At 41.0% G+C, this 18,335-nt stretch overlaps 1 protein-coding gene across 4 annotated transcripts in view; it reads left to right on the forward strand.

The window, feature by feature from the left end:
- Positions 1-17,968, forward strand: part of PIK3R1 (phosphoinositide-3-kinase regulatory subunit 1) — a 79,361-nt gene extending 61,393 nt beyond the window's left edge. For 2 of the 4 annotated variants that reach the window (XM_090276341.1, XM_090276342.1), the window contains exons 7-16: positions 167-246; positions 11,807-11,909; positions 12,683-12,781; positions 12,885-13,065; positions 13,312-13,437; positions 14,204-14,346; positions 14,539-14,715; positions 14,814-14,882; positions 15,470-15,640; positions 16,795-17,968. In XM_090276341.1, coding sequence (XP_090132467.1) covers positions 167-246; positions 11,807-11,909; positions 12,683-12,781; positions 12,885-13,065; positions 13,312-13,437; positions 14,204-14,346; positions 14,539-14,715; positions 14,814-14,882; positions 15,470-15,640; positions 16,795-16,984 — 1,339 coding nt within the window. In that variant the 3' untranslated portion in view covers positions 16,985-17,968. Of the gene's footprint in view, positions 1-166; positions 247-7,674; positions 8,140-10,145; positions 10,356-11,806; positions 11,910-12,682; positions 12,782-12,884; positions 13,066-13,311; positions 13,438-14,203; positions 14,347-14,538; positions 14,716-14,813; positions 14,883-15,469; positions 15,641-16,794 lie in introns of those variants that run through there. The other 2 variants (XM_090276344.1, XM_090276343.1) reach the window with 2 other exon arrangements.
- The last annotated feature ends 367 nt before the right edge of the window (positions 17,969-18,335 follow it).

Consider the following 18,335-nt stretch of genomic DNA (forward strand, 5'->3'; position numbering starts at 1 on the left):
ATGAGGGTAGTCCTGGGCCAACTGGCCGTTGCACTTATTCTAAAGGTACTAGTTCCCTGATGCATGTGCTTATTTGCACTGAAATGTGTGAAAATGAAAATGATCTTGTTTTTTAGGGGAGACATTTCTAATAGAACTCTCTCTCCCTTGTTTTTTTTTTTCATAGCTCTGAGAGTACTGAACACCTCATAAAAGTTGTAGAAATTTTAATCTCAACAGAATGGAACGAACGACAGCCTGCACCAGGTAATGCCCTTTGAACATTCAAAATTTTCTCATTGTTTGATTTTTAGAGCCTTAAAAATGGTGGCTTTAGGCTTCATCTGAAATAACAGAAGTTTCTTGTAGAATTGGAATCCATAATAGCATGTGTTCTTGTGATTAAAGAAAAAAAATAGCTGAGTGATAGTATGTATGGTAAATATTATTCATATTTCAGTGTTTGTGAATTTTAAATGATCTTGGTTTTAGATGATGCTTGTTGGGAGAGCTGTCTGTTCCCTTCAACTTTTATGTTTTTAGTTTTGCATAAATTATGGAGCTCATTTTAGTTGTTGACATTTTTGTTTGTCTTTCTAATATTTAGAAAGTAGGGGATTTATAATTACTATATAATTTAAAGTATTTGAGAATGTGTTTTTTGGAAGCAGGTATGCTGAGAAATGTCTGTCAAAATAAACATTTTCAATAATGCAAGCAGTATGAAAGCAGGGTGTTCACTGCAGCAAGTTAGAGCAAGCCAGACGCTTCTTTGAAAGCAGCCTGGCATTCAATTAGCCATTTAACAAAGCAGGAAATGTAGATCGTGTTAGCAGTGGATTTAATTTAAACTGATGTACTTGTCTTCAACTGTGGAAGGTCGCAACAACCTTCCTTTGCTATATATACTGGTTAAAAGCGGGTCATTTGGAATAGTGATTAAGGTCCTGTAAGTGAAATTGCAGGACCAGTAAAAGGTGTTGCTTGTGACTTTAATTTATGCCTAGAATTTAAATAAAGCCTCGTAGGTAGCTCATGTGAACGACCACATTTATCTCTGTGTGAGCAGGCATGGGGACCCACTTGTCAGTGTCACACAGCAGAGACTGAAGTTGTGCTCTCTCAGGTGTCCCATGACCAGGGTTCGTTGTTTGTGTTTGGAAGGTGCAGACTGAGCGAGATGAGAGCCTTGCTTAAAACCCAGTGGTAGGATTGGGATAAAGTGAGGCCGGTATTGGACAGGTCTTCTGTGGACAGGCCCAAAATATGGGGCAGCAGAACTGTACATAAAACACATGTGGTGTGTTCCAAATCTCAGCAAGTAGGGTGTTCATAGGTAGACCCTGAATGGCAGGTAAACTGCGTCAGAGATGTTTGTCCACAGGGATGGCCTGGGACTGAGGTCCAAGGGGTCACCCAAAGATTTTATCTCCTGCGATGGCTTGGGTCATTTGTTTATGGGCCTCGGAGCTCTGTGTTGATTGTCAGAGGCTGCCTTTGGGCTCAGGAGGAAAGAGTGCAGTGCCGTTAGAAGTACTCTGTAATAAGGGGTCAGGGCAGGTGTGGAGCATGGCACTGGAGGCATTCATTGATGGCCTTCCCTAAGCTAATCATATGAGTGGGGAAGGAAGATGGCTAAAAAGAACCAAGGAGATCTCTGGGCCAAAGGCTGGGCTACGATCTTTCACTTGCGCCTGACTAGTGTGGCTGGCTGTCTCAGGCCCTAGGGAGAGCAGGCCTTGCTGGCAGGGAAGTGCTAGGGGGTGGTCCGGGTCTTCTCAGAGGTTCCTCCTCTGGAGAGAGGAGACATGGAAGGTAAACGCCAGCCAGGGTGAGACAGATGCCCACAAATGAATTTCTCACGTGGATTTTTTGGGAATTTCCACTACACAGTGTATAGTAGGATCCATGGGGGAGTTTAGTGAGTCTGACTGGTGTGAACTGGTTAAACGTCTTTATCAGTTTCTGCCTAATTCTGCCAAAGAAGATTCATTTGCAACCATTTTCATAATGCACACTTAAAACTGCTTTATATGTCATGGACACTGCCCACATTCTTGCATAAGAAATTGGTGTGCCAGTTGCAAAGGTGGATTAGTTTCATCAGCTCCGTTGACGAGTGATAAATAAAGCCTTGAACATTTGCTAGACCATCCCAGATTTCATACAGTCTCTTAAAAAAGAATGAATCCAAGTCATTTAAAATCCTGGTTTGAGCCATTTTCCGCTTTGTGTGATATGTCTTAGCTGTTCTGGAAATTATATAGGCTCTTTGGAATTAAACGGGTGCTTCAATGTCTCTCGCTTGTGAAAAGATACTGCCCCTTCTGGGGAAACCGTCTCACCCTGAACACCTTGGTTTTCAGGAATGGCTCCAGTGCAGATGATTGTCAGGAATCCCTGGGTTAGAGAAATGATTTCTTCAGCCTGGTGGGAATGTGACCTTTTTGTAGAGTCCTCCATCATGGCCCCTGCATGTGCTGGTACCACAGGGCTTTGGAAGCACAACACCCGGCATCTCCATAAACGGTCATAAATCATTCTCTTGCAGCAACTTTACCATCGTAAATAGAAATGAACACATGAATGATATTTGTGGGAGGGGGTAGCAAGACTATTATGGGGCAGAGAGACATCTGTGCTAGTTTTTACCAGATAGAACCTGAATGGCTAGACAAAACTGGTGATGATGGAGGCAGAGTGTCTGTTCGAATAGGACCCATTAGTACATGGTGCCTAATTAAATACTAGATGGAAGGGCATGGCTGTAAATACAAAAAGAATTTTAGGGATGAGATTGGTGCCCTTTTAGGGTAATTGAGTAGACAGGAAAAGCTCATAGAAAGAATAAGACTTGAAATGGGCTTTGAATAATAGGTACAATTTGAATAGGGGAAGAAGCAATAGGTTTTCAGTTCAAGGAGTTTCAAAGATTTATTCAAGATAAATTGCAAAGTACAGAAATAATGGCTTGAAATTTTTATCAGATTCTAAAGAGCAGGAAATATTTTCAGAGACAGTATCCTAAAAAGCATCACGCTAGAGTTGAAAGCCATGTTCAGCTCTTCATGTGCACACATGAGGAAGGTAAAGCCAGCAGAGGCAAAGGGTTTCACCTGGTGTCACCCAGCCCGCCTGTGCTGGAGCTGGCTCTGTGGGAGGACTCCAGGCTGCCACTCCGTCCGCTGCCCCTACTGCTTGGGGTTTTGGAACCTTCCTGAGCAATGTTGCTGTTCTCAGTGTCCAGTCAGTCACCAGTCCTCTGAAGTCTCCCAGCAAGTAATAAACTAACATGTGAAATTTGCTATCCTGGGTCATGTACAGTAAAGAGCCATGTGTAATTTTTATAACTTTCGGGAGAAGGCTCCAAATCACTCCCTCTGTCGGTTAATGTAGTGAAAAGAACCTTGTGAGTTAATAGAACTAGGTTTGAATTTCAGCTCTTACTACTTACTTGCCAAGTTTGTTATCAAGTAACTCAACCTTTCCAAACTGTTTTCCGGTCTGTGAAATTGGAATAATGCCTCTGTCCTGGGGTTGTTGTGAGAACTAAATGAGGTGCTAGGTACTGAAGCTCATGACCTTTTGTATGTCTCTACTGTCTGTTGCATCAACTCTGGTTTTTTAAGGCCCTGCCAGAGCCTGCCTCACCCTGCAGCTCCAACGCCACCATTCCTGGTGAGTGCTGTCTGAATCCTGTTGGGCCATTCTCCCCACTGAGCCCTCATTCCCAGTGGGCAGAGACAGACCCCAGGGAGCCTGCAGGGGCTTTAATGCAAATGTGAAAGAGACATTCAGGAGCAGATGCTGCCTCTTGGGTGCATCCTTGGAGGGCGCTTGTCCGTTGCCCTTCCCTCTGTGTGGTGTGGTGCATGGAGGGGCATGGAATTTAGTACCAGCTCCTCCGGCCACTTTGCCCAGGTGCCTTTACCCAGTGCACAAAATGTACATCTGTGCACAGCAGCCCCAGACAGTGCCATCCGCTTTGTCTGTGGCCAAGTGGCTCCTACCACTGCTTGAGGTGCGGGTTGCTGACCTGTCAGTATGTTTCTGCCCCAAAGCCCCCTGTCCGCCTACCCTTAACTCTTCTCATCTGCTCAACCGCATTTCTCAAGGAGAAAGGGCGCTTCTCCTTTTGAGCCCTTCCTAGCGTAGAACAGGGCACAGAATGATAATCATCCACATGTCCTGTTTTTAAATATATGATAAACATCTCAACTTTCAAAGAACTTTTACATACCAAGTCATTTAGTGCATAAAGCAAACCTGCAAAGCAAGGATTCTCCCCTTATGGAGGGAAAGTACGATTTGAGGGGCTAAACACAGAGTAGGTGCTGTTCCCTTTGTCACTAAAAGTCTTAAACACATTTAAAGCTGAGCAGCAGGTTTTCTTGAATCCCTGTGTTATGTTTGCCCTGCAGATACTTAGGTAGCTATAGGGCAACTAAGGTAAAAACAGGACTGTTTAACTTGGGGTGCCTTTGAATGAAACCCATTATACATGTATTTACATATTTCAGATTTTGTGGATGCATTCAGAAATATTAATGTAGCATAATTGAAGTCTGATATTGCACCCTCAAGTCCAGAGTGGAAAATAAATGGCTCTTTCTCCCCCCTCCCCCAATCCTCCACCCTCCTACACCTGTCAGAGTTAATTTTTAACCACTGGCACATTGCAAAACATTCATCCTAAAGAGCCTGATTCATAAATCTTCTTTCAAATGCTCTGGGCTTGCTTTTCAACCAAGACTAAAGCAAGCACTAAGGTAGAGGAAAATGACTTTCAAAGAGTTTTACTTTCCTCTGATTTATTTTTTATTGAATTTAAAATGTGGTCTGACATTAGAAGGTTGTTTCAAAGGTGAGAAGTGAAACCTTGAAAAAAATGCATGCATACATTTAGATGGTAGGAATAGCAGAGGCAAGCCATATAGGGTTATGTATTAAAAAATAGGAAGTTTTACTTGTGCTCTGAAAAACACCTATTTCAGGGTGTGTATATTGGTGGAGTATAGCTCAGCTACTGTTTTCACAGTGCAGCCTTCTCTTTCAAGGGGCAGTGTCTGAGAAGAAAGTGACAGGGCACACCTTCAGGATGCGTCATTTTTGTGCATATGTAAACCTGAGTTTAAAAGTTCAAATGGACGCTTTTCTTAGTACAGGGCTGTGAAGAGAGCTGGATGTGGAATAATGAATTTGCATCATGCTGAAAAGTCCTTCTTCTGTCCTAAGTTGTCTTAAGTTAGAAGTATAAAGGAGGCATTTCTTTAACCCTTAAACAACAATTTGGGGGTTTTTTGTTTTTTGTTTTTCTTTCTCCATACAGATTTTTTTTTTAAGTGGTCTTTTCTTCAGAAATTATAGGCCACAAGAACATGTAAGAAGCTGCGCAGGATGAAAGGTGGTTGTGAAACATTCGCTATTTGATGGTAATTTGCACATATGAGTACAGTGTTCAGTGTATACTTTTCAAGCTTATCTTATTAAGGGACCTGCTAAGAAGCAAAATATGGCCTACTTGTGCCTCTGAAGTGAGTTTTGCCAAACTCTCGGGCAAGGAAAAGTAGTAAGACACACTGTCTTGAAGAATTCGGAAGGCTAAAGTTAGTTTTCAGTTATGTGTGTAAGTTTTCCAGTGTGGCTGAGTCTTTGGGTCTCAAATGCTGAAATTTACATACAAGTTTTCTTTCAAGAGCATAGCAGCCACATGAAAAATATTTCCTAAGTTGTGTGACATCTGTGCATTTGATGACTCATATAGGTTAAGTGACAGTTGACACTTATGTTTATTTTGTGTGAAATTTTGGACACAGTGTAAGATGAATGAAATACATAGAAACTTGCTGGGATCGTCCTCCCCTCCCCACTCCCCCCCCCCCCCCCCCCCCGTCAGAAGTCAGTGACTCTGTTCTACCAGCAGAGGGCTCCCCTTTTTAAGCTAATAAAGAGCATGTGTCCTGTGGATCACTTTTCCAAGACTAAAATTGAATGAGAAAAGACTCAGCTCACAGTTTCTGTAATATAATAGAGCCTCTATGGTAGATGATTGTACATATTGTGAGAAATTGGAAGCAAAGTTTACAAATCTATTTTAAGACTCTCTCTGTCAGTAGAGGGTATACTGCTTTCCAGTGGATTATTTTCCTCTCAAACAGAAAATATACTGTTGGACTAGAGAGCGTTTTAATCTTAGAAGGTTTTGACTTGACTCGTCTTGTACATCTAGACAGGTATGCTTAAGAGACTGGTGTTTCCAAAGTTTCTAGCTTTAGAAAGATTATTTTTAAAATAGACTGAAGATTATGCTGCTTAGGGTGCAAGGGTATTCTCTGAACTAACCCTATGTCCCTGTAATCAGCTGGCAGGAGCTGGAAGGTTCACTTATACACTGGTTCCCCCACCCCCTATTGGGAAAAAAGAGGTTTTTCATATGACATGAATGACACCAAAGGAAAGTTTGTTAAGTCACTTTCACTGTGAGGTTAGGAGCACTTCCCAGATGTTGCAGGTAATCCTGAAACTGGCCCCTGACTGTGTAGACTTTATATCAGCACCTCAATCTTTCTTCATCAGTGTATGTGACCATTGGGTCACCTGTCCATACAGAATTTGAGGTTATTATAGACAGAACCGATATTTCTTCAAAAAGAATTAGAAGGTACCTTTTAAAATTTTTAAATAGCTAAAAATAGAAAGCAAAAAGTCAGTTTTGCTGTAGGTGTGAAATTTTTGGCATGCGGCTTAAAAGAAATTAGCTTCAGTTTCACTTGTTAATTTTTACTTTCTCTGGCAGAGAGAAGTGAAGAGCAGGGCCAGTGGGTGGAGAAAAAGGGGTTCAGGACCAACTGTCAGAAGGCTGGGTCCTGGTCCTAGTGCTATAATCTTGTGCAAACTACGGGACCCCTGGGGTCAGAATTTTGTGCCTGTGTAATAAGGAAATTGCTTGAAAAATTACTCTCTGGTTTTAAAGGTAGTGTTTCTGTGATTTTACATTGTGTTTTGGTTCTTGGAATAATAGCAAAGCTGGTGCAAGTGAAAATTTCCTTAGGTCGAATTTTAATTATTTAAATAGTAGACAACTAAGTCTGGCTCATTGCACCTTTCTCAAATAGAGGACAAAAATCCTCCAGAAAGGTTTTCCATATGCCATTCTGCTTTCCCTCCCATCCTTGGCTCGGTGTTGTGGTCACATGAACCTCAGGCAGGCACCCCTTTTAATTATTACAAAGTCCTATGGCTATTTAAGTCTGAGTTGAAATTGACTTTATAAAAATAACTGCAGAGAGGCTTTTTTTCTTTTTTTTTTTTTTTTCTGAGTGTTCACGTGGTAGTGAAGTACAGTATCCATGCAGAGTTAGAATAATCTTCCCTAGGACTATTACATATTTTTTAAACCTGTTCCCTGCCCAGTCGCTGCATAGGGCTTTCCTGTTACACCTGCGGGCTGCCTGTGTTAGTGTGTGGGAGGAGGTGGACTCGAGCAAGGCATGGTGTTCTGGGCCATTCCAAGAGGTTCAGGCCTTTACAAGCAAGGCTTTGATTCTATTTTTTGCTGAACTAGCTCAGCCACTTCCTGTGTTTGGCTGCGCATAGTGCTTCGCTTCACTGTGGCCACTTGAGCCCCGCGAGCCAGCGAGCGCGCTGCCACAGCCAGTTAGACTATTTTAGGTCCCCGCACAATGGCCTTCTCATTTCCTCGGCGAAAATGAGCGAGTTGGGCTGGCATTGGCCACTTGTTAGCAGATGACAACTTTGACTTTGACTTGGGCTCCCCCTCCCCTCCCTGAAATCCCTAGCTCAGCAAATATTTGAACCTGCCCAAGTTAATCATAAAGCCGTGATCTTTATCTCAGAGAGACGTGCAAGCTCCTGGGCCTGTTCCCTCCCCAGTACTGTACCCACAGCCAGCGGCTTTCTCCGTGGGGAGCCGGCGGTGAGGGCGCAGCTGCAGCGGTGACGGCGCTGCTTGGGCCCTGCGCTCGCCCTGTCTGTCCCGGGGCTCCTGCGCGTTCTCGGGGCGCGAGCACCGCCTGCCGGAGCCGAGGGGGTAGATGTGGGGGCTGTTCCCGGTTGCTGAAGAATAGCTTTGGGGATTTTTTTTTTCATTGTCGGATACAAGCATTCAAAGAAAAACCATTGAAATGCATAACCTACAAAGTAAGTTGCTTTTAATTTGTGCACTTCTCTACCCTTTCGCTGTTGTGCTAGGGTTTGGGTTTTTTTTCGTTATTTGCTTTTTTTTTTTTGGTACTTCTGTGAAAGGTTCTTGTGTACGTGGGTCTGTGTGTGTCAGAGTGAGAGAAAGAGGGGGTTATTGTAAGCACTCCCTGGGGAGGGCAGATGGCAGATATGGGGAGATACTCCCCCTTTCCTGGAGGGGCACAGCATGAGGGGAAGATGGGGGTTAGTTGGAAATGAGGAAAGGAGGTGATTACAAAGTTGTTGGCTGGAAGTTGGTGCCGGGCCAGGCCTGGGAGAGACGTGGAAAATCACCTGTCCCCCTGCCCTGCTCCAGGGCGGCTGTGCCACATGGGCTCCAGCAGCAGGACTGGTTTGCACCAGGTGCTCCCAGAGGCGCGGGCCGGCCCTCTGTGGGACACTCCACAGCTACCCAGAGGACTTGTCTCCCTTTATGGGGGGCGGGGGGGTCAATACTTTCATTAAAGAGATTTTTTTTTCCTGAATCTTATCTGGAGGCACCCCCACCTCCACCACCACTCTTCCCGTTTTTATTTAAATTTGAATTTAGGTTTACTAAAACCCTCGGGCAATAGACAAGTGAGTGGGAGAGGATGGGAGAGTATGGGCTGATTCTGCCTTCCTGGTTAATGGGAAAATGAATTAAACTAGAGAGGGGATTCAAGTGAACAGTGCTCAGGGAATGGCCTGCCTTTGCTCTGCTATTTTATATACTTTATGATTTCAAATTTGATAGAAAGTCTAAGAGTAAATTTTTTAGGACCTCTGTGCTCTTTAAATAATCACACAAATATGTATGTAGATCACAAAGCCCACTATAGTTTTTTAAATCAGCCACATTTACATGGGAAGAGGCAGCTTTTTTCCCCTCTTCCTTCCCTCTCATCATAATGTAAAGAGAGACCATTTCTCAAGGGGAATGCACATTAGGCTCCAGTAAGAGCAGCAGGATTATATGCAGGACAGCTTTAAGTAACAAAGATTAATAACTAGGATTTATAGGGGAATTGATTTGTTTACCATGAATATTGCTAAGAAGGAATAGTAATATTTGTCTCCAGTGTGAGGCATTTGAGATAGAGGGGATAAAAGCCCCCCCAAAAGTGATTACTTCACTCCTCCCTCAAGCAGTATTAGCACAGTAAATCCAAGGATGGAGGATGGGTTCATCAGTAAGAAATACTTTGCCAAGATAACTCTGCCCCTCCTCTGCATTCTGATACATATGGCCTCTTTCATTTTGGAAGACACAGCTTACCTTGACCAGTCTTATTAGACAGTAACATTAAAATTCTCATTACTAATGTTGACAGTTATGTTGATTATATCTGCCAATAGACCTCTTCGTTCCTGTTAAGAATTTTCCACATTTGTTCATAAAGTCTAGTTTTGACTTTGCAATGTTGGGTAGAGGAGGAGATTGCACCTATATGTTTCCTTTTAATTGTGCTTTCTAATATGGTACATTTGTGACAGTGTTTAAGTTCTGAGTTTTCAGTGAATTATGTAGGACTGAAATATCCAGATCCTTTCTGCTTTTACTATGTAGAGGAAGTATTTAAGGATTGTAAAATATGCCTTATATACACCATTTTGATGCATTTGTAAGATTTTTAAACCAAGGAATGATCGTCTATCTAAAAACCCAGATGCACTAGGGGGAAAAAAAAAAAGGCTACGTGCTGCAGCATATCAGCTTTTGTCAACCTGCCAACAGCGGAGCGTACCATGCTGCAAGGAGTAATAAAAAAGGAATTAGGAAACTCACTGCTGGAGGAGAATAGTCAAATTAAACATCTTTTTGAAACGACGAGCGTGTATACATTGCAGTTCTATTAAATGTAGGTTCTTAGTGAGGTTGGGATTGTGCTTAAGGCTGGTATAGAAGAGAAATGATGAAGCAGGAGTGGTCTGGTGACATTTTTCTGACTTGATTGGCTGGGGTGTGTGATGTAATAGGTTACAGTGCAGCCCCTTATAGGTTTTAAAATGAATTCCAAGGCACCATTACAAAGAAAGCCGGACTCTTTTCTTATAACTGAGCTCAGCCAAGGGAACTCTCGCACAAATGTACAACACTGTTTGGACTATGGAAGACCTGGATTTAGAATATGCTAAGACAGATATAAATTGTGGCACAGACTTGATGTTTTATATAGAAATGGATCCACCAGGTAATACTGCAGTATTCTTATAGAAAGCTAGTTAATTTTGTGGCGTTTTATTTTATTTTTGACAGCTACTGTAACAGAGCCTCTTTAGATTTCTATTTTTATTGATTTGTTCTAATTTAATAAGAATTAGTTTGATCATAGCTTAAAAATTAAGCCAGTGGACTGCCTGTGGAAGCAAGCAGGTCAGGCTGTATGTGGTAAATGCTTCTTCATACTTGAGTGGATATGAATGGAATGCCAGTTTTTTCACTGGTGTCTTTTGTTAAGACTTTTTGCTCTCTGGGTTATATTGTTGTATAGCGTTCCTTTAATTAAAATTATGCCTCCTTTGTGCTGCTTTTCTTTGTCGCCAGTGGATGAGAACAGTGGTGTACCTTTGCAGTGATAACACTTGCTACTTTAGAAAGCATGTAAAATGTAGCAGTGATTGCAACTCAGTTCTAGGTGACCTGAAACTATTCTAAATCAAATGTTGAGACTCTCTGCCTGCTCTCTTATATTAAGATACTGTCATGAGAAAAAAAGTTGGCTCTCCATTCCTTAATCCTAGTCTTTATAAAATATTCTTGATAGACTCCTGAAATAATTTTTACATAAATTAAAGTAGTAACTGCTGCAAAACATATGACTTAGAATTTAACTAAAACTCCTAGACTTATTTTGCTTTCTAAATTATTTCATCCTGTTAGCCCTCCTCCTAATTAAGAAATTTCAGAAACACTGTAGCCTTTCATTTGTCAGTATCTGAATACTGATTTGATCTTAAGGAAGAGGAATATGGTTTTTAATCAGTCGGCATATAGAGCACAATTTATTCACTAGAATAGTAACATGAACACTGAAGAGGTTTAGGTCACAGATGAGTTTCTTAAAGTGCCTTTTGGCAGAACAGTGCCTGAAATACTAAGATTAGAGAAACCTAATTCTGCTCTTAATACATATTGCCGTAAATGAGCTTCTTTACCACAACAGTATTTGTGGAGGGCAGAAACTGAATTTGTCTCTTACAGTTAAGAAGAGGAATTTAAAGCCAACCCAGGTGATTCCTCCTGCTCATCTGTTCATGGTTTCTTATGTTAGGTGGATTTGACCACGCATGAAACTTTAATATAACTAGAACCTGGAAGTAGAAATGGCATGACTCTGGATTTACTCTGAAATCCATTCAGGTGGCCAGCCCAATATTTTTGTCAGTCTTCAAACTGTTCTCTTTTTAGTTTCTTTTCTCTTTGAGCCTTACTCTGAAAGATGGCTGACTTTTTCTTTTTCTTCTCTTTTCTTTTTTCTTTTTTTTTTTTTTGGAAGAAAACTATCATGTTTCATGGAATTCTGAATTATTGTTGTATTTCACAGTTACTCTATTTTTTATCTAAAGAAATTTAGGTCTAATTTAAAATGTTCAATTGTAGTTTGGGGTTGCAAACAACTTCTTCTTTCTCCTTAATCTACAGCACTGCCTCCTAAACCACCAAAACCCACTACTGTAGCCAACAACGGTATGAATAACAATATGTCCTTACAAGATGCTGAATGGTACTGGGGAGATATCTCTAGGTAAGCCTACAGAAACTCTTAGTTTTCACTAGAGATAGAGAGTTTTAGATTAAGAGAAAGAAAAGCACCAGCTTGCTGAGTTCCATTTTTAGGATATCATCCAACATAAGCATGAAGCATAGTTGGTTCTCTTCCAAAGACGATCAGAGCAGTCACTGAGCCACTGGAGAGCTGTAGGTGCTGGGTGCCACAGGAAATCATTATAAAGTCCCGAGAAGTTCAGTTATTGACAGAGATGTCAGGGACGCACCAGGATGAACTGACACTGCCTAAAGGCAGCGTGGAAGCTCACTCCTTAGCAGGCAAAACTCTAAGAATTAAAATCATTATTTTCTTAAACATCATAAAATAAAATGGCATTTTTATTCTTAGCTTTTTAAAAGAGGGGTGTGGGTAGGAAACCTCTTTGGGATCATGACTTGCTTTGCTGATTCGTTAGCATGTTTGGTTAAAATAATTAAAACTTTGTACCACAGTTATACCAATAGTGAAAGTAGAGTTTTTATTTTTTAAACTCCCATGTACTTGTCTATAATGAGATAGAGTTTGTAACATTTTTTTATATAAACAGAATAAATTGTTAAGCTCTGAAAATGTAATTAATAAATTAAATATATGAGGGCAGGGAATATAGAGGCTATCTATGCACTTTCTTTCTGTTCAGTGATGCTGTGAACCTAAAATTGCTCTAAAAATTAAGTCTATTTAAAAAAATGCACCTAGAATCACTAAACCCTCAAGGTGAGCACTGTCTTATGTCCTTTTCACTTCAGGGAAGAAGTGAATGAAAAACTTCGAGATACAGCTGACGGGACCTTTTTGGTACGAGACGCATCTACTAAAATGCATGGTGATTATACTCTTACACTAAGGTAAGTCAAAGAATGTAGATAAAATTAGGGTGGGTCACATTGACATTTAAACACATTCTGTAAAGAAAATTGTAATGCCATTATATTTATGTTGTATTTATAGGAAAGGAGGAAATAACAAATTAATCAAAATATTTCACCGAGATGGGAAATATGGCTTCTCTGACCCATTAACCTTCAACTCTGTGGTTGAATTAATAAACCACTACCGGAATGAATCTCTAGCTCAGTACAATCCCAAGCTGGATGTGAAATTACTTTATCCAGTATCCAAATACCAACAGGTAATCAAATACTCATGTTGTTATGTTATTTAAATAAGACACTTTCAATGCTTAGAAACATTTTGAAGCAGATGAATTACATGTAATGAAATGTGAAAAGCTTTGTACTCATAATCACAACATTACGTTTGGAGTAACTGAATAAAATAAGGATTTTCCACATCACATATTTTCTGAAGGTATTTAATCAATTAAGAACTGTTTATCAACTGAATTTCTTTTCCTTATGCTCTCTAATCCTTCTAGGATCAAGTTGTCAAAGAAGATAATATCGAAGCTGTAGGGAAAAAATTACACGAATATAACACTCAATTTCAAGAAAAAAGTCGCGAATATGATAGATTATATGAGGATTATACCCGTACTTCCCAGGTGAGTTTTCTGTGAAAATCAGATTAAAATTTTAGAAGTCTTAGTTATTAAAACATAACACATATTATAGTCAGCTTCAAAAATAAAGTAAAAAAGGTTGAGTCTTTGCAAATAGAGTGGGAGGGAAGAGATCATTTGTTTGTGAATCATTGTTGATTATTCTAGTAATTTATTCATTGTATCTCTAAATCTTGTAAATGAAGCCTGTAAGTATCAGAATAAGTTAAGTTCATAAGATAAATGAAGAGGTTTCTGAGTTTTAAGTTGATTTGATGTAATTCTTGATTGAAGAATTCTTTTTAGATTGGAAGCTAATAATAATTGGAAGTTCCACAGACTAGTCTAATCTCAGAAATAGAGATTTAACCATGATATACTCTACCATGAAAAACAAAGGCAACACTTACTGTTTTGTTTTCCTAGAGATGTAATCTTCTCTAGGCCATCATGTGTCTGGGACCGGCAGGGGGAGCAGACGGCAATGTGGATGTCGTAAACTTGATAAAGGGGGGTGGCTTCAGCAAAGATGAAAACTTAGGAAACTGTCAAGCAGTCCTCTTCTGTAGACTGGAATAAATCCCAAAGGAGATGTGTGCTTTTTGTGATAGTATTTTAGTGGGTTTTATGAATTAGAATCCCACCTTGCTAACAGAGTACTTACATTCTAGATAATTATACAGATCAGATGTTCTGGGAGTGTCTCACAATAAGAAAATTGCCTGTTCTACAAAAGGTGTGACGAGGTCTTGCTAAAATTGTGTTGCAGGAAATCCAAATGAAAAGAACAGCTATTGAAGCATTTAATGAAACCATAAAAATATTTGAAGAACAGTGCCAAACCCAGGAGCGCTACAGCAAAGAGTACATAGAAAAGTTTAAACGTGAAGGCAATGAGAAAGAAATACAAAGGTTGGTCAACCATGAGTACTCCCTCTGTCCTTGTGCTAGAGATAACCACAGTCTTGTAAAATGACTTAAAAATTATCTCGCTTTCTGTGCTTTCCGTGTTTAAAAAGCAGCAGGAAGAGAAAGCCTTCTTTACCTGAAGGAAACCTTCCTGATGAGCTCAGGTAATTACAAATGCATTTCTCTTGCTCGTAGGATTATGCATAATTATGAAAAGTTAAAGTCTCGCATCAGTGAAATTGTGGACAGCAGAAGAAGACTAGAGGAAGACTTGAAGAAGCAGGCAGCTGAGTATCGGGAGATTGACAAACGCATGAACAGCATTAAACCAGACCTCATCCAGCTGAGAAAGACGAGAGACCAATACTTGATGTAAGTTATTGGAAAGGGAATCCCGTAAGGGAGTGCTTGGGAATGGCGAAAGTTAAGGATAAATTAATGAATGCATTTTCTTTTTGAAACTTCTTCAGGTGGTTGACTCAGAAAGGTGTTCGGCAGAAGAAGCTGAACGAGTGGTTGGGCAATGAAAACACTGAAGAGTAAGTCATTACCACAGACGGGAGGCAGCAAAAGGTTTTTGTTTTTTTTTCATTTTAGGAAAACACATGACTTGCTTTATTTAGAGAACAAGTGAGGAATTTTTCTGAGTTTGGAACATCTTGTAGGAGAAAATGTGTAAACTCAGTCTCATTATCCAGAATTTTTTAAAGGGAAAGTTTAGGGAGGGCAGAGAGAGATTTATTTTTTTCCCATGATCCTGAATATCTGAAAAATCCCAACATATTTTTGGAACAATAATAAAAAAGGACACAGGCTTAGTATATTTTTGAAGCTTAAGTATATGTTTTGTTTGAGTTATTTGAACACTGGCAATCCTCCTACTCCATCAATTTCCTGACCAAAGCTGGACAAACAGGATTATTTAATACCTTCCCAGGTACCTGAGCTTAGTTGCTGACTTGAGAACCAGAGAGTATAACTTACTGCGGAAAACTCAGGCCAGAGAGGCTAGCTGAGTCAGGCCCGCTCGTAGAAGGGACAGAAGCAGGTCAAAGTGATGGGAGGGACAGTGGGGCAGGTAGGTGGCTGCCATGCACTTCACTAGGAAACCTCTTCTTCTCCTTAGCCAATATTCGCTGTTGGAAGACGATGAGGATTTGCCCCACCATGATGAGAAGACATGGAATGTCGGAAGCAGCAACCGAAACAAAGCTGAGAACCTACTGCGAGGGAAGCGAGATGGCACTTTTCTTGTCCGGGAAAGCAGTAAACAGGGCTGCTACGCCTGCTCTGTCGTGTACGTATCTCCGGCAAACTCCTTGTCGCGTTAACATCTCCTGAAGAGGTGTTTCGGTCAGCCGGCCGAATTGGGGGTGGGGCGCAAGGATTTGAAAAAGTTCTCATCTGAAAGGATCTCACAGTACAACAATTACAGAAGTGGGGATAAAACGGACATTATATTTTAAAGTCGGTCTGTTACGAGAGTCTAGTAGGAGGAAACCTGCGTTTCAGTTGCAACTACTCTAAGTCTTTATTATTTTTTTTCCATCTTTAACATGGAGATGGTAACACTGGCTTTTTATTTTTGCCTCTCAAGGCTAGGAGAGTTAGACCAGACAGAACTCACGTAAGAAAGAGCGCCACCCCCAGCTTAAAAAGTCCCCCTCGGGAACAGGTGAAAACAAGAAAAAAGAACCCTGGTCATGGTCCTTGAATAATTACACCCAAGAGAAGACCTTTTTGTCCTATGGCACATTTTCTTGTTGTTTATTTCTTAATAGTGTGGGGCGTGCTCGGAATGAAAAGTGAGTTTTGGATCACTAACATCGGCGAGCGCCCCCGGGAGGGCAGGGTTCTTAAAAGAACATTATACTCCGTGAGCTTCCTCCCTTGAAGCAGAGAAACAGTCCTGTAGGAAAGGAGGAGTGGGAGGAGCTTTGAGGAAGGACAGGGGAATAGAGTAGAGAGTACATGCCGAGGTGGAGAGGCATGTAGACGTTGTAAGGCCAGCCTTAGAGAAGGGATCTTGTTAATAACTAGCAACACCATGATGACTCTGGTCATGCAGCAGCGCTGATGCTGATGGTTGGCAGCTCCCACTTGCTACTTGCTTACTGCATTCCAAGCATTCTAACAAAGCACACCATCTCAGTTCTCAAACCTACCCCGTGACACATATATTATTATCATCTTCCTTTTAAACCAATTTAAAGATGAAAATACAGCGGCTCAGTAAAGCTGGGTTACCCCCCCCCCCACAAGTCACTCCACTGGCAAGGGACAGAGCCATGATTCTAACAGTTAACCTAGGACTACTCCCCAGGTGGAAACTGACCTACATCCGGTGTGCTTTTTGATGATGATGATGATGATGATGATGATTTTGTTAAAAACACCTGCCATGTCACGATTTGTCAAGGTCAGAACGCATTTGCTCTCTCTCCTCTCCAGGGTGGATGGCGAGGTAAAGCACTGTGTCATAAACAAAACGGCGACCGGCTATGGCTTTGCTGAGCCCTATAACCTGTACAGCTCCCTGAAAGAACTGGTGCTCCATTACCAACACACCTCCCTGGTGCAGCACAACGACTCCCTCAACGTCACACTAGCCTACCCGGTATACGCACAGCAGAGGCGATGAAGAGCAGGCCCTCGGATCCTCCTCCTGAAATTCAGCCACCCTGAGGCCTCTGGAAAGCACAGGGCTCCTCTCCAGCCTGACCTGCGAATTGAGCTGAGGAAACCAAGCCGTCTGTCTGCAGATAGGACTCGAGCTTTCGACAAAAGTAGTAGGGAAGACGTGCACTGTGTGATGACCAGACGTTTCTAATCTGGAGTGCTTATCCTTCCTTCCTTCCTTCCTTTCCTTTAAAAAAAATTTTTGGTTTAATTTAAAGCCACCACAACACACAACACAAAGAGAAAAAGAAATGCAAAAATCTCTGCGTGCAGGGACAAAGAGGCCTTTCATCATGGTGCTCGTTAATGCTTTCTGAAGCTTTACCAGCTCAAAGTTGGGACCTTGTACACCAGAGGGTAGATGGGGCTGAAGAGCCCTGGCTGGGAATGCTCGGTCCAGCCTGGTTTAGCCTGGGTGTTGCTGTGCACGGTGGACCCAGACACTTCGCACTGTGGATTATTTCATTTTCTAACAGGAGAACGACATGTAGCAGAAAAGGCACTTCGGCTCACAAAGAACACTTTGGGAGAATGTCAGTTTGTGTACGTTCAGAGGAAATTCTGTTGTTGCCAAGTGCCAGAAAGCATTTTGTTTAAACTTTTCAACCAAAAAACAAAATGCACCAATGGCAAAATGGAACTTAGGAAACAGAACTTAAAGTGACATTCAGTATATAAAATATGTACATACTATTGGATGACTGACTATCAAATAGATGGATTTGTATCAATACCAAATAGTTTCTGTTTTGTTTTGCTGAAGGCTAAATTCACAGCGCTATGCAATTCTTAATTTTCATTAAGTTGTTTTCTCAGTTTTAAATGTACCTTCAGAATAAGCTTACCCTACCCCAATTTTTGTTGCTTGAAAATACTGTTGTCCCTGATTTTTGTGTTAATATTCATTTTGTTATTCTTTTACTTTTTTTTTTTTTTAAGAAGAAATGTACAGGATGCCAGTAAAAAAAAAAAAAAAAAAAAAAAGGCTTCAGAATTAAAACTATGAAATATTTTACAGTTTTTCTTGTACAGAGTACTTGGCTGTTAGTCCAAGGTTAAAAAGTTCATAACGGATTTTTTTTGGACTAAATGTTTTGTTGGGCAGTGCCTGATAAGCTTCAAAGCTGCTTTATTCAATAAAAAGAAGAAAAAGATATATGAATATGACAAAGTATCACTGAGTTCAACAATGTTGTTTCAAGACTTAAAATACGGTACCTGGCAAGTTTGTTTTATAAAGAATTGTGAACTTCTTGAATCTAGGGAGGGGATGTAGCTAAGGGATGTACAGGTGGGGGGTGGGGAGGGGGGAG

Source organism: Furipterus horrens, unplaced genomic scaffold (assembly GCF_987537825.1).
Source record: "Furipterus horrens unplaced genomic scaffold, mFurHor1.1.pri manual_scaffold_5, whole genome shotgun sequence".
NCBI classification, from domain to species: Eukaryota; Metazoa; Chordata; class Mammalia; order Chiroptera; family Furipteridae; genus Furipterus; species Furipterus horrens.